Below are 16899 nucleotides of genomic sequence, written 5' to 3'. Positions count from 1 at the left end.
TCTCTAGATAAATTGCGAGGTACACGTTTTTCTACACATTAAAAAAGGTTACGTGTTTTGGAGGTACCTCAGTAGGAATGGAAAAAAATGCTTCGACAATTGGTTCAAATCCATGCAAAAGTATATTGATCTTAATGGGGAATATTTATAAAAACATTAATTTGTTTTTATTTGTCTACCTTAAAACTTCGTACCAAGATGAAATCTGTATTAACACGAATAAAATTTTACATTAAGCTATGAGACCATAAATAAGTCAGATGTAATTAAAATGTAACGTTCAACGACATCATTTTAATTATTTAATAGACACAGCTGTGACAAAAAAATGAAATTATTATTAAAACTAATGAATAAATTTGTAGCGACAGATTTTAAAGAAAAAAAGTAATACATTTTGTCGTTTAATTTTCTTTTCTATTATGTAAAACATGATTTTTAAAGTACGAATCGAAGTTTGGGTAGAATAATGTTCATAATTTAATGAAAATAAATCCTTTATGGTATGGGAATAAATGTTGAAGAATGTGAATAATATCCTTATTATTAGGGAATTAAAAAATCTTGTTCGAACTGGAAAATGCATTCAACATAATATATCATTGGAAATAACTATATGAAAAATGTCACAGCCTTGAATAGAATTATCATTAACTTGACTGAGAATGATACTGAGCACGATGACTTTGAATAAGTTGTTTGCCTATTTCTTATCTGTCTACAATTGTAAATAATTAGTTTTAATTGACAAAACTATCAGGTCAAATGAAAAAGCTTTGAACTAGAAAATGTTATAGGGCAATTCCAGTTAAAGAAAAAGAGACAAAGGCAAGGGTTTGTGAACGAAGTGCTATATCAAAAACAACAGCTTATCAAAAATATATGATTATTAAAATTTATTCCAGTATGTTTATCATAAGCATAATCCAGAGGTTCTCAAATTATTGTATCTGATAGACCACTCACTGGAAACGTGTTTGCCGCCAATAAGCACAGCTAGGATCTTAGAGTCTCTTTAACCTCTTAGTTGGAAGCTTAACCACGAGGTTCTGGATCATGCTTCTATTGTGAGCATGTCTCTTTTTTTGTTATGTATCGCTTCAAAAAGCGACGCAAGGTCCCACTATAAATTTCCTTTGTTAATTTATTCGATATGAAGCAACTGTTTCTCCTCATAAAACTCCGTAGCTATTAACTTCCTTCTGATCAACACTGTGTTTAAACTTTTTTTGATTAGAGGGAGTGGTACCATAACTATAAAACTTCCGTAGAGATATACTTTTAGAAACTGTTTCCCTCATTGTCATATCTCGTTTAATGCGTTAGGACTCGCGCTATTCGCTTCATTATTCAGTATTCTAACAGTATTCAGTATTCTTGTATTGAACTTCTGTAGAAATTTCACTCATTGTAATCCTTCGTGTCTCTAAGATCACTTGGTAAACTCAGTCAACTCAAGTTGGAGAAGTGAATTTTGAGACTGATATTAACAATTCATAGTGTCGATTGTTTCACTGTATATTGCACTTATCTAGCGATGGACGTTACCAATACTACATCATTCAGATTGAAGAAGACTGATCTCACTTCGCAACAATGGATGGTAGCATAATGGGGTGTTCATCAGTAGGTAGTAGCTAGCGATCATACAACGAGCAGACCCTCTTCCAGATATTATGCAATTTACTTTTCGAAACAAATAAAACTATAAAAGTTTCTTTCGTCGGTAATGAAACATGTTTTCGTATAATTTATAATTTGATGTGAAGAGTGGTCAAAAATGAGTTGGTTGGACAATGTCACGGTTGATCTCCAAACTATGCGAATTACAAAATGGTGCTCCAAGTTCAATGGACAAAATACTAAGAAGGTCCATTAATGAGGAGTTCCACACTGGGATGTAATGTTACGTGGTAAGAGGTGACAGAGAGGATTCTTAATGGTGGCCGTATGAATAGAAAAATATTATTATTGCAAATCGATGTTCATGTGATTTTAATTTCAAAATAGTTGTAAAAAATAATATTTGTTTTGATTAGTTGTTAGATTGAAAAAACATTGTGAATGAATTCATATATTCGCAATTATCTTCATCTAGTTCAACTAGTACGTATCATACCCTCAGAGTTGATACCAGCATGTGAATCCATTGCGTCAGATTTTTTATTGAGAACGTATTTGTAGTGTCTCTATTGTGACTAATAGATCTTGAGCAACGTATTCCTTTTCATTTTTGTTTCAAGTTCACGAAATATTAAAATCTCTCTATGGTGATAATAAAGCAGCTTTAAACCTAAAATGTTTGCAAAATTATGTACGTTTACTCCTTAATAATTGTAACATGGAAGCTACTCCGAATGAAGCAAAAATACTCCCAAGTCATGAATTCAACGTTGGAAGGAGTGAATTGCTAGCCAAGGGTAACACTTTTAAAGAAATTAAAGCAATCTTTACTTCGTTTTTAATAAAATGATTTACAGTTTCTATTGATTACACATCGTAGATCAAATAGAGTGGTATCGTTTTAAAACAATATAGTTTTGACCTAAGGGAATAGTCGACGTATTGAGAAAATTGGAAAACTATATGCTTCTTCTGTTTTCAATTCATATGTTAACTAGTTCTCCAATTCATAACCGATGTTACCCCGGGGAAGTAAGTTAGACTAAACTAATTACCTGACCTACGGTTTCACATAGATCGTTTAAAATTCACTGGTAAACTCGGCCGAAAACTGTCATAAGTTAGGTTAGGTTAAGTTTCAATTCGTAAAATCGGTTGCTTGGTTTTCTGCTATGTGAATAATTTGATATATAGTTTACAATGTTTAGTTTTTAGCTACCATTTCTGTCATGATTTTTGAAGTTAATAAATTATTTAAATATATTACATATACCAATCTGACAATTATATTGGTCAATTTTCCCCACTCAACTGGAATATTTTTATATTATGTAATTCATTTTTTTTTGTTTTAAAATAGCACCCTATAACGTGGCCGAGTTGGCCGTATTCCACATTTTTGTGGCCGAACTTTCTATCGCCCTCGTTGTCATGAGATCGAGGAATCATTTTTGTGCAACTGCCATTAAAAGTGACAAGTTTAATGACAGCCAACAGTGTTAAAAGTGATTGTTTACGAAGAAGCGCGTTAAAAATATTTTTAACACTAAATTTTCTTATGTTAAAATCTGACAAAATCCATCCTGATAATAATTTTAGGAATTACAATTGCTAACATTAATGCCCAGTGACATTACTGAGCTTCGCAACGGATTACTAGAATCTTCAGTATTATCATAACTATTAGAAACCGGAAGTACAGTTTTGGATGATGACATTTGAAGTATAATGACATTGTGTGTGTCAAAGTGATTTTATTTTGTTCGTGAAATTGTTCCATTTCACAAACTTTCTCACTCACAAAATCTACTCATCGTAAAAAAAATTCCTTATTATTTTGATTTATCCGAAGTTTATATAGAAGAAGAGAAAATTCTTAACTTTAGAATTAGCGTTGCCTCAACTAGTAGGCGCCAAACAAAATGAAAATAACGGTTTCAATTAGATGAGCTTTGGATCTTTTTTGGTTGAATAGTTTTACCTAAAGAAGGAATAAGAGTGATTTTATATTTACGTCTCCTATGTCACGAGTGTTATATTTCCCTTGAATCAATTCATTGTTGACAGACAGTTGTTAAATATAATCATGTTATCAATTGCTAATTATATTGCCATAAAGGTGATGTTTGCTATTCCAATTGTAGGACAGTAAATTACATTTAATAGCTAATTTTATAAAAAAATACTGGTAGGTTTCAACGACACAATTTTGTTGGTTTGTTGACAAATAACGCGATCTATTCTTATTTGAGTTTCTTCTATAGTGTTGATTTTGTATCGCGTATGGTGACATTTCAGTCTAGTAGCAAGGTCAAAATATAAAGTAGTGATCATTATTTGTGAAACGTTTTTATTTATTTATGAACGGTTAATCATTTTATCCTCACGATTTTTTGTCCCAGTTTACAGAAAAGACGTAACGTGATTTTGTTAAACATCAACAATGTCAAAGTATGTCTTGGGTGTTGTAAAATTTTTCTATATTATTTTTTCCAATTGCTTCTTTTGCGAGTTGATCACCAATTTCGTTCCCTTCAATACCAGCATGCCCTTTAGTCCATATAAAAGTAAGTTTTATATTTAATTGATTAAATATCCACAAGCAGTTTTTAATATTCCACATTAGTGGGTTTTGAAAGTTTTTTATGCTTTTTGTTGCAACGGATTCTATGGATGATTTCAAATCGCTTATTATTACACTGTCACCAACGTTTTTTTCCTAATATACAAAAGTGCTTGCCAAATGGCAAAAATTTCTGATGTATAAATTGAACAATTGAATCGTGTAACCTAAATGTTACCTTTACCTGTTTGTTTGTCCCACTTTGACTTTTTGATACGTCAGTAAAAATTGTTTAATAAATAGTTAGTGTAGTTAGACAATATGAATATCATAATATTTTTATTAATTACGTGCGAGCTTGAATAGGAGGGGAACATGACTTTCGACCTCACCATAATTGTTTCAAAATTAAATTTATAAAGGGGATATACATTTATTACATTAATAAATTTATCGGTAAATACAAAAGCACCAACCAGTGGAGGAACGTCTTTAAACTTGAAACATATGCTGTATAGATGAAAGGAACTTCTGGAACCATCCTCGTAGATGATTTTATGAGCTTTTGATGTTATTTCAGTATCACAAATTCTTTGTTTGGAATTTATATTAAGTCAACTAATCAATAATGAACTATTTTTTCTGATACAGATAATAGAATTTTTCGCTAAAATCACTTTAACTTTTGAAATGCCAGATATTCATAAAAAGTTTACAGCTCCCTTTTATTTTATATTAATTGAATGTTTATAATAGATTGTTATACACGTTCACCGAATAAATTGGGTGGCAGTGTGTTTTGATTATCGATTTTTTGTTATTTTTTCGTAACTGTCGGCATGCACGTGATAAGTAATAATAACACGATATACGAAATGTAAATAAGTTACTAATTATTGAAAAAGTAATAACAATAACAATTTTGCTATTGACTATTATCAATGTTTGTGTTTTTTGTTTTCTAATAAAAAATATTGAAGTTAGTTTCTTCATAAGTTCAATACTTAATTCAATTAAATTTATTGAAAATTAAAATTTCTAGATTGTCACAGCTGGAAAGTTTATTATAATGATGTTAAGTTAAAGATGTTGATGTAGTTGTAATCTCTACCATTTTTAACGAAAATGTTTTAATAGGTTGAAACAATTACGCTAGCAGGATTATATTATTAGTTTCCACCCCGTTTTTGTTGTTATCTGTCAAATTCACAGTATAAAAACAGTAAATGAGTGACACAAAAACTGCTCATTTTTCGTTTGATTCCTAACTTCTTGATGGCCACAAAATGAGTGTTCCATAATTGAGTCATTTAAGTAACATTTTATGTCCAATTAAATAAACATAACAGCTTTTATGAAGTTTCATTTAAGTCAAATTTAAGTGAACATCTAAATTGGTGGACTCAATGAACAAATTTTAGACTCGAAAAACCCAGGAACTGGTTTGCCAGAACTTCCAACATCAGTGCCTACTCGCAAAAATGTATCTTTACTTATCAAAATTAACAAGATCTATGAACACAAGAAGACATCGCATTTTTTGAAAAACAATGTTTGAAAAATGTATCTATATCATTTTAAAAATAAAATACTAATATTTATTATGAATTTGACTTTTTTTTCTATACCTATTAACTTATCTTTCAGATACTTAATTGAAAAACAACCCATTTCCAACATCGTTTATTATGGTTGAATTATCTCACCAAACCTCCGTAGAAACATAAATAGATTAAAAAAATATATCATGTTAAATTATGGACCAGCTGGTTTTTTTACAAGTTTACTTTTTTGGATATGAGATCTTTCTCAAATGACCAATTCCATTGATCTAGATATAAAATTAGCCATTTAAATGTTCTCGAACTTTGTGCAGGGGCGTCAGTCCTGTTACTAAATTATTTGCTTCAATTCTTCAACTCCAAAATTGTTATAATCCTCTGACATTATCTTTTCTAAATATGTATCTCATGTTAATCTATAGTCAAAAAATGTAGGTGCATCTCTTAATTTTGAAGAATAATAGAAATAAAATATATATAAGAAATAAAATAAAATATTTTGATTTTTATTTACTAAAACGCTACGCTTGTTTCGTTTCAAATATGTAAAGACTCTCATACGGTTTAAACATTTGAAAATGAATTTATAATTGAACGATTTAGATGTGTCATATAGTTAACAATACAGTTTTGTGATTAATCAAAGTCTACCACTTGACAAATGATTACTGAGTGTGCCAGGTGGTACGGTACAAAATCTACGAGGGGAAAACTGCTTATTAACATTTGTCATAGTACTAGGCTGGCTGGAATTTATATTGTGAAAATTATGTTTATAGTTTTGAGACCATTGTGCTATCAAAGGAACGCAGCAGCGACACGATGTCACCAGCTTATATCTACCATGTTTAACCATCATGGAAAATTAGTAGTTGCTGTTAGAAACTATCATTGCTTATATAATTAGAAACTAGCAGAATATTCTAGAAGAGATATGACCGAGAAAGCTTATGCAGTTTTTGTAACATCCGGTAAAATTAAGAACTTTCCTGGGTTTCGGTTCTTCAGCAGCAACGAAAACTCGTATTTATCTTCACCTGATGACATTGCTCACTAAACTGTATAAACTGAATGTAGAAAACACGTTGTTTTGGTGGAACAGCTCCTTGTCACCTGCTTATGACATATCGAAATCGTGTCGCTGTTGCATTGCTTTTATGGCGGTACCACATGATGTGTCCAATGTTACCTAAGTTGGACTCTGGTATGATTAGACGCATCGTGTGGTCATAATGCGCATGTTATTCGACGAATGTTTTGCTTCCAACATTGGCCATGGAAAGTCCTTTTTCTTTACCAGCGTAAAAGGAGCACCCAACTTTGGAAGAAAGTTGGAACCAGCACTTGTTTGTACAACTACACACACTTCTTGTCAAAAATCAAAGTTGCCGGTATCATCCAGTTTATTTTAAAAGAATTCATATATATTGAATGCTGTTTTGCCACGTTTCCATTTCTTTAGAGTTTAAATAAGATTCCGACCAATGTTCAGCCATTCGTTAGAACGCGAATGTTGGACGAATCGTGTAGTACCGGCTTTAAGTTATGTTGAAGAATTATCGACCAGTGTTTTTACATCTAGATTGATATCTAACATCGAGTTATCGGTTTCAAACTATGTTTCATAATATTACAAATACATAATAAAATATAAAATCCTACTAAACAATTTCTATATAACATGCTCAACAATTGTTATGAAGTCAAAATAATATTTAATAAACAAAATCCTAGAAAAATAGTTATTGAATTCCTAATTATATTATAAAGTCCATATGTCTGATTCAAAAGAAAGTATAGATCACAATTGATCGTGAATCAGTTTTCGCTAAAATTCTTTCACCCCGATGCCTCATACAGTTCGTTATTTCTATAAACTTGTAAAAGGGGTTCTGTGATGATGGTTTTGAATTACTTATATTAGTTTAGAAATAAAATTCTATATAAAAATAAATTATAGAAATATAACTATGAATAATGATTTATGGTTCTAAATGTACTTGATTTTAGGTAAATGTCGTTGTACAACTAATTCCTTGGAAGGAAAACAACTTTCGTTTGGTACTCTTAGAATCATCAGGAAAATTCCTAAAGAAGATCTCCACCTCGTAGCATCTTTCGTTTTCAGAATGAATCTGTATTATTCTCATATAATCCAAACTCCTGGAATGAGCTGATGTCTATAATTCATTCTAAATGCTATACGACGTACTCTAGAACCTGATATTACACAATTTTATTCTTCAGATTTGTGTAGGTATATTTTATCTTAGGAGAAGGAACAGAAAGTATAAAAAATGATTCATACAAAGTTATGTATCATAGACGTTGACAAATTGGTATACCACTATTTATTCTGTGATAAGAGCGATTTAATTTGTGGCAGAACTTACTACTTAAATATAGTATTTAAAAATGCAATGTTGATAGCTCTAGGTTAGGGACAGAGTAGCCTTTTATATTAATATTTAATGTAATGAAATACCGGAAACAAATTCTGCATAGTTAATTAGTTTTACTTTCTCATTAAATCCATTGTATCTTTAAAAAATTCCACTACATTCGACACTAATCAGAAGAAAGGCTATTGTCGATTCAAACAATTAATATTGTCCCGTCTAGACTGTTTTGTTTATTCCGATTTTTTTTCTTTTTAATGCGTTTTTTTTGTTTTCAAATGAACATGTGTGTATGTTTATATTATTTGAATGTATGAATTAAGTTTATAAGCAACTAAAAACCGTTGGATTTTAACAAGTTAACAAGCTGGATGGAATTTGGCCTCAATATTATTTATAAATGAAAATTCATTATTAAGTTATTATCAGTTTATTAATTTTGCTGATAGAAACGTGGGCTATTTTTTAAGTGATTCCGAAACAGTTTAGAATCAACAAAATTAAAATAGTTTTAATTCACCTTTATAAACAACAAGATATTTTAGCGTGACCGTAAATTTGAATTATGAATATTTTTAATTTCAGATTTAATTTGGAAGTTTTTGTATATAGATATTCAGTAATGTTATAAAATTTTGTTATTTTCATGAAATTTCAGTTCTTCCTCTGTTCATTTCAGATCGTAAAACTGTTTGAATGTGAATTTACGACAAAATTTATTGATAAAATAATTGTAATTTTAGAAATAATAAACTATTCAGTAAGTAAGTTTTGAATCCAAACAAAATAATAAACGTGACCCCGTTTTAAACTAAAATACAGAATATTTAATATATTATTATATATAATAAAATATATACATTATGAAAATTTTGACTGAAAACCAATTGTATTAGTACAAAATACGAGGGGAATAGAAAAAACGACGAATTTGGTAACATAAAAGTATCCAGTCTGCTAGAAACCCCCGCATTAAATGCATGCCTCCTTATCTTTATTATAGTCTTCTCAATGTTAAGAATAATATTAAAACAAATACATTGAGGCATATTTGTGCTAAATTTGATTAGTACGGTGTATGTGAACAAACAAGAAAAAGTTAAGTTGCCAAAAACTCACAAATCAAAAGCTACGTGCAGCATGGAGGATTATCATGATGAAGAAAAAAGTATTTGGTCCAATTTTTTTTGTTAACGTTTCGTGAACGATGCAGAGCCCACGTTGTACACGTTGTACAATTTGCAGTTTAAAATTGTTTCCGTTGGACCGATGTAATATGCACTCACAATCAGAAATAATGACCTTGACTGACGGGTATTTTAAAAGTAATGTTTTTTATTGGTTTTTCATTGAAAACTTTTGTCTTAAGGTCATAGCATCAGAGCCAATTTTCTTATTTAGTAACGATTTTGGAAATGGGATCTTTCATATTTGAGCAAATGATTGAATGATTTTTTTGTTGATTAAATAAAATTGTCGGAACAAATTTGGCACTCGTTTCATTTGCAGAGAGTCTTTGCAGAGACTACGAAACTTTAAGTCCATTTATCTAGTTAATTTATCCAATTCTGGCATATTTTTAGCTGTTTTTGAAGTCGAAGAACGTTCCGCCTGTTCCTTGTCCTCAACTGATTTGCAAACCATCTTGAACGGTGAAAGCAGTAGCAGAACTTCTAACGAGTTCAAATTTATCCTTCTTTTGAGCCGAAACATGAAGATACAAGATAACTACTTGAAATATATGCAAAAAGTAATTTGCCACTATTTTGATACAGTTCTCAGACATGTCTTTAAATTAAACTTTATAAATATATATAATAAAATCAGATTATAACAGAATTTCATTATTTATATCTACTCATACTCCGTTTCTAATCATCAAATTCAAAACACAATTAATACGTGGCAGACCCATTTTTGATTGTGCTATAGACAGATGCACTTTTTGCATATCCTCGTGTTAAGTTTTTCAAATCAAGATATAAATTTTTTCAATTACATTTTCAAAGCTTATGTGCTCAATGGTAAGTGACCATTTTGCTCAGAGAACAGGGCAAACCAGTGGGTGATGTCAATTGGCGTCATTTACAGATTTCTTGCTGTGTAATCTTTCATACTAATTGGAGGTTTAATGTAAATAGAATAGACAGTATCTCACTCTTTTTAAATTAGGATTTACTTAGTTATACCAAATATACAATTAATGGCTTTTTGCTTTATTATTGTGTCAAAAATTGTTTATTGCGAAATCATGGGAAAATATAACAAATCGAAAAATAGCTTTTTTCCGCAAAATAGTTTATAAGTAATATATAATTTTTTATTATTATGCTGGAATCACGCAAACGCATTTGCAATAAATTGTTCAATTCTCACTTAAAATGATTATACAGAAAAATATGACGCCATAACAAAATCCTCCTTATGTTATGGAAATTCAATTTAACATAAAAGCCCATTTTCAAGAAGTAAAGTCATGGTAAGCTGAACTCGAACATTGTAAAATCGAACAAAACTTGTCGGGAAAGTTTATTTGTACCATTAAATATATTTCTACAACGGATTTTTCCGTAATCAATTACTTATTAAGTGTTACGAAAAAGTTCCATATATAAACCAGTTTTTAAAAACTAATTATGCATAATGTGTACGTCTACATTTTGATTAAACATATAAAATTCCATTCAGTTTTTTTGATGAATCATATTTTGTTGGATTGTTATATCTTCTATCCAATTAAGGTACGTTTGCTTTTGTCCAATTTGGAAAAGTATTTCTTTTTACACGTTAAATGACCTTTTTACGCGCTTGTTAGGATAAAAGTGTATCGTCCGTTTGGAGCCTTTGAAGGACAACCCATCGTCTTTCAACATAATTTAAAGTATTTTTGTCATTATTTATGAATACCTTAGTATTTTATGGTAAGGAAAGAACTAAAGCAAAGTTTATTATATAACTATATTAGTCGAAACTAGAAATAGTTATTTATGCAACATTGAGTAAATTATAAATAAATTCCTACGAGTGATAAAACTTACTTTACTCATGAGTTTAATACAAAAATTTTTCTACGTTCGTAGACTTAAAAAAATTCGGCAAAGCTTTTATCAATTGTTATTTTGTAATACAAATATTAGAAATACAACTGTGAGCATTATTAATTTGAAGTGAAGAAGAAGTTACATTACTATTGGTACTTGAATTGGCAATATTTAATGAGTTCAAAGAAATAACATCGTCTATAGTTGTATTAGTACTTATTGGATTGTTGGTAGGATCGTGAACATTTACAATGTTGCTTGTCGAAAGTCGAACTAGTCGTTCCCGTTAAAATTTTTACTGCGGAATCCATTTTATTTGCTATTGATAGTCTACGTAACCCTCCGCAACTGTGTTGGATTTCCACCCACCGTGCTTCTTTAGTTGAATTATATCACCACCGTAATCCACTAATAGAGACGCCGAAGAGCGTTGAAATGTACACCCAGTGTAGTTTTTTGGATTAGGTAAATTCAAATATGTTGCAATAATTTTTTAAAAAGTATTGATACCTACAACTTGGGTTTTGCATTTTCCATTTATATATTGCAAAAAGAAATGATCTGTTTTGACAGGAACCTGAAAGATGTTACAAATAATATTTAAGCTTACATTAAAATGGTTTTGCTGCTATGCATGAGATAATGATCGTCTGGAGCTTGCAACAGAAACTTATTTATTTCTTCACGGGAAAATGTTTTAGATTTTTTGTATCTATAGCCAACTGATTTATTTTTCAAATATGCAATAAGTTTCGAGTTTTTACTGATGTCTACGTCGTTATTTACCATTAGGTTGCCTTTCAGTTTTTAATAAGTCGACCGAAGTTTTGAAGACTCCCACATTTTTGATTTAGTTTCAAAGTAAGCTAGTAACACTCATTCTGTAAAGCTGGTTATACTTTTTTAGTACGCCACTCCATAAAAGAATTATATTATTTTGAATACTGTTCACTGGATTTCTCAGGGAGAAGATTCACAGTCGTTGCCGATTCAACAACATCTTTTGGTGTGCAGTTTAAACTTTTTTCACTATTACTTTCCATCACTAATAATAATACTAAAATCCTTTTAATTAGACACAAAACAGATTTTCTTGAACGAATGTCAAGTAATAAAAGTGTGACAGTTTATCGAAGAAACGAATTGACATAAGAAAGAAAGCGTCCACAACCCACTATTTTTATAAAAAAAAATTCCGGCACTTTTTTAACGCAAAAGAGTGAAAAAATGAACCGCTACGGTACTTTTTTTCACACTTTTTGCAATGAATTAAAAAAAACGTGAATATTATAACGGGCGTAGAAAAAGATAATTTTTATTCCTATACTATATTTATAAAACGAATTTAACAGTGTAGATAATCTATTCGCGATTTTATACCAATGCTACTATCCGCATTAGTGCGGTCACCTTTATTTGTAATTGGCTACAAATATTTTCTAGAGATAACAAATTAATAATAACGCAATTTGTATAACCCATGATGTAAATAACAATACAACATCATAAACCAAAGACGGACCCATCTTCGATCACCCTAATGCACTCTGTCCAACAGAATTTGCACGTCTTCCATGTTTTCTGCAATTATGGCAGTGTCATCTGCGTACCTTACGTTGTTTATAATTTCTTTACTTCCTCTATCCTGCCTCGCGAAATGTGATCTCTGTGTTAACGTTGAAGAATAGGGGTGATAAAACACATTCCTGTTCTACTCCGCTGTTTATTGATTTAGCTTAACTACTGCTGTTTGACAATGATATAAGTTTATCAAAAGGTGCATACCATGATAGTATACGTTATACGATTTAAGACATTAGAAAAGTTTTGCGTGTTTGACTCGATCAACCGCTTTTTTGAAGTCGATGAAACTTATAGAAGTATTTTTTCGAAACTCACAACTCTTTTATGGTAGTATCCTCATACAGAAAACGGCTTCAGTGAGCTACAAAATCCAAATTGCTCTTTGCCAATATTGTGTTCACATTTGGTACAAATTCTATGTTCAAAGTGTGAATCATTGAGTAAATTGATCGGTTAAGTCATTGCACTTCTTTGTTGTTTCTGGGTAAGGTGAGGAGGATCTATTTGTGCCAATCACTGGGAAGTTTCCGAGTTTGGTAGACTTGGTCGAAGAACATCGGTGAAGGATTTTTTCTTGGTTTTGATTTTAATTTCTCAACTTTGGATTCGAGAACGTGCTCAACCGTATAATCAGTCAGTAGATTCGCGAATCTCCTCACAGTTGTTGGATATATCGTGTTCTTTCATGTTGAAATTATCGCGTATGGTCTGAAGATGTTTGATTTCTTTGCAGGACTCTCGAAGCCTCATTTCCTTTGCTCCCTTGATTTCTTTGTGAATTCTATTCTTTCGTATTCATTATGATTATTGTTTTTGTGTTTTCGTCTCTCCTCCATGAGATTTAATATGTCCTGTTTTCTCTTTTAGCTTTTCTAACTGTTTAGCTCTTTTATTTCTCAACAAAGCTTTGATGTCTCGCCAATTTTCAATGGGATATGATATAATTGTAAGTATATTAACCATTCCTTTGCTGGGTTGGTACTTTAATGGTTTCTGGGTCCTTTAGTACATTACTACAAGCATTAAAAAAGGCAAATTGACATAAATTTGAATTCATTTTGAAGAAGAACGAAAGAAAATCTGCGCTCATATAGAAAAAATTGAATTAAATTGAAGAGGAAATAAAAATATTAATATGAATGAGTAAATGGAGGACACATTTTCGGATATATTTGACAAGATAAATTGTTTCAAAATATATGTTACAGAAGTTTTGTTTACTGGTTCAAATTTTCCAAATAGTGAAGGTCGCATTGTATCTCATATTGGATAAAGGATTTGTAGATATATTAAAATATAGTAAATTATATAACTGCTTATCATCTTATAATAACTCAAAGTGATTTTTTATTGAGTCTCTTCTCATAAGTTCATAGTGCTGCAGGAGCTGAATGGCATTGATTTTCACAATTTGAGGAAGTCGTTGTTTTTAACTTCTTGAATAGTTTATTTCCAAGATACAATTTTAGGAATCAATAATACTAATTAAATTAAAAAATTTAAGCATTTCTAAACCATATCACACGATAGTTCTGACATACTTCGGGATGTTTTCTAAATTTATTACTCTTTGGAACACACTTTGTAGTACTAATATATATGTAATGTGTAAATATGGTTTATGATTATAATTTTTGTTGTTATACATATTCTCATTCATATTTACAATGTCCGTCGAGAGGAACGAACAGGATTTGTATCACAATAATTGTAGTGCAAAAGACAGATGATATTATAACAAAATGTTTCCATGGAGGATTCACATCTTCGGCTTGATGGTTTTCGGAAACTTAGATCTGAGATTATATATAAGCTGATCGCGGATTCTAGCCCAGGACGAGATTTTGAGTAGTCGAGTTTTATTTTAGGCGGATATTTCAAATTTAAAACTATTCATTAGTTTAGTTTCTTCTTCTTCGAACACTCCAAGCTCGACTAACCTGTACACTGCCTACTCATAAGAATTAAAGATAACCGTGTACGGGGTTAATAACTTTAAATATTGAAGAAACAAACGAAACAACCCTTCAGCTGATCGCATAAACTTACGATATGCTCAAGTTGAAATCCTTTTTCCTTATGACCTAAATATACGATAGGATTTTATACAAAATGTTATGCGGAGATCTTGTTTTACATACATTGAACTTGGAGAAAATCAATTCTATCTACTAATGAATACAATATTTCCTTCCTCGTTATTAATGGAACGCATACGTTAATACTTAAACTCAATTGTAGCATTTAATGTAAGATAAATAAAATTTTACCACAAAGTCTTATGTTCTTTTACTGACAAACTAAACAATGGCAATGAAATAATGAAAGAGTATCCCGGCAAACATATACTTACAGCAAAATAACTTGCGAATCTATTTCAACATAGTATAGTTACTGGCTGTTGAGACCATTAGATTTATTTAAACTTTTGAATTGATAATATTAACTATTTATAAAAAAATTTTTTATTATTTTTTCTCATACACCAAGCTACTAAATGGAAAGTGAAAACAGGAAAATTAGCAAATACGTATGATGATAATTAACAATGTAGAACAGAAGCATTCGTAATATTTGATCTCTTGAAATTTTATCATTAATTATTGTTTGAAGAACTGTGCTTGTTTCAGATAATTTTTCTATTGAATTACTTACAATTATTTTTTGAGCGGATACATGCAATTTTACCTGTTAATTATGTAATATTATATTTTAATTATCAATCCACTGATTTTGCTGTGTCATTTGATTAAATTTTTAAAAACGAATAATATCTACAAAATATTGTTTTTTACTGTTATATATAAAGGTAATAGTTCTTACCGCTCTTCTATCCTCGACTTCTTTAGCTAAATCTTGCAAGGAAATTTTCCTTTCCATCTCACTTTTGTTGAATAGATAATCCGAAACACTAATTATAATATAATAACGACACTCGCGATTCTTTTTCTACCTACCTCACCAGTTTTTAATTCAATAATTTATTTTTCTTTAAACTGGATCAAATTGTACCATTCCGATTAAAGTCTCCTTTATTGACGGTTCGTCAACTTAATTTACGATACCGCGTGTTAATTCTTATTTTAACAGTTCGCTAAGTGACACCAGCGATTACTCGGATACCACGTTAGAGTGTAGCTTGGTCTGGACGGTTTCGTTTCGTACGGCGAATGTAAAATTCTTAGTTGTAAATGGAGACAGCGTGCGATAAGTAATTACGCGATGTTGCTAAATCTCAAAATGTTTCACAAGTCAGGGAAATACGAAAAATAACTACAGTTAATAACTAACTTCATTTAACTGTCCTTTCATATCCACTTCTCTTTTCTTCGTTGAACGAACTATTCAGTTTTTTGAAAAACAAAACTAATAAACTCGATCTATTGGAGAATTTATTTACTTTATGATATTTACCAAAAACTTAATATTTCTTACATAATCTTGATGTAAATAATGGCAGTACCTCTACTTGAATCAGTAATTATTGGAAAGCAGTGGATGTACTATGGTTCATCCATTTTCTTTCCCCCTATCTCATTTACAATGAAAAGTTGACAAATATATCATTTTGATTTTTTAATATAGTCACCCTTAAGGTTAACTCATTTTTGCTAACGATGTTCTAGCATTTCTAATTTGTGCAAACCACTGATTTACCTCAGATATAACGTCATTATTTGTATTCAGCTTTAGTTATTGCACCTATTGTGATAGCAGATCTGTGAATGGGTATTATCCTATGCACAAATTTTCCCTCCAGCAGTCTTTTATCACCTCAAGTAATTTTGGAGTAATAAGTACATAATAAACATTTGTAATTGTGGCTTGCTTTTGTAGATCATTTAATAAAATTGAAACACTTTCTTGTTGAAAGTTGAACCTTGAATTTTTCGGCGGTGGGGACTAGATTTGGTCTCTACATCTTAGTGATGGATCAATGACTTATCCATTTTGACTGATCTTGCAAACTAAATATACTGTTTACAGCTATAACTATAACAACCCTCCCAATTACATTGTTTGGCTCTCGTTATTACACCATGTGATCGTCTTCAGAGCTTACTAGCACTTGCTCCTACAATCTGCAATCGAAGACGGGGTCTTCTTTCACTTGTGTAAACGTAGTT

The 16899-nt window shown here is 30.6% G+C and overlaps 1 protein-coding gene across 1 annotated transcript in view; it reads right to left on the bottom strand.

The window, feature by feature from the left end:
- LOC130444212 (uncharacterized) overlaps window positions 1-15955 on the bottom strand; it is a 57762-nt gene extending 41807 nt beyond the window's left edge. Inside the window, exon 1 of the mRNA XM_056779270.1 lies at window positions 15596-15955. Coding sequence (XP_056635248.1) covers window positions 15596-15652 — 57 coding nt within the window. The 5' untranslated portion in view covers window positions 15653-15955. The remainder of the gene's footprint in view (window positions 1-15595) is intronic.
- Between the last annotated feature and the right edge of the window lie 944 nt (window positions 15956-16899).

This window comes from Diorhabda sublineata, chromosome 5, assembly GCF_026230105.1.
Source record: "Diorhabda sublineata isolate icDioSubl1.1 chromosome 5, icDioSubl1.1, whole genome shotgun sequence".
Lineage (NCBI taxonomy): Eukaryota > Metazoa > Arthropoda > Insecta > Coleoptera > Chrysomelidae > Diorhabda > Diorhabda sublineata.
The sequence above is the reverse complement of the archived record's forward strand: the minus strand, read 5'-3'. Positions and strand labels throughout refer to the sequence as shown.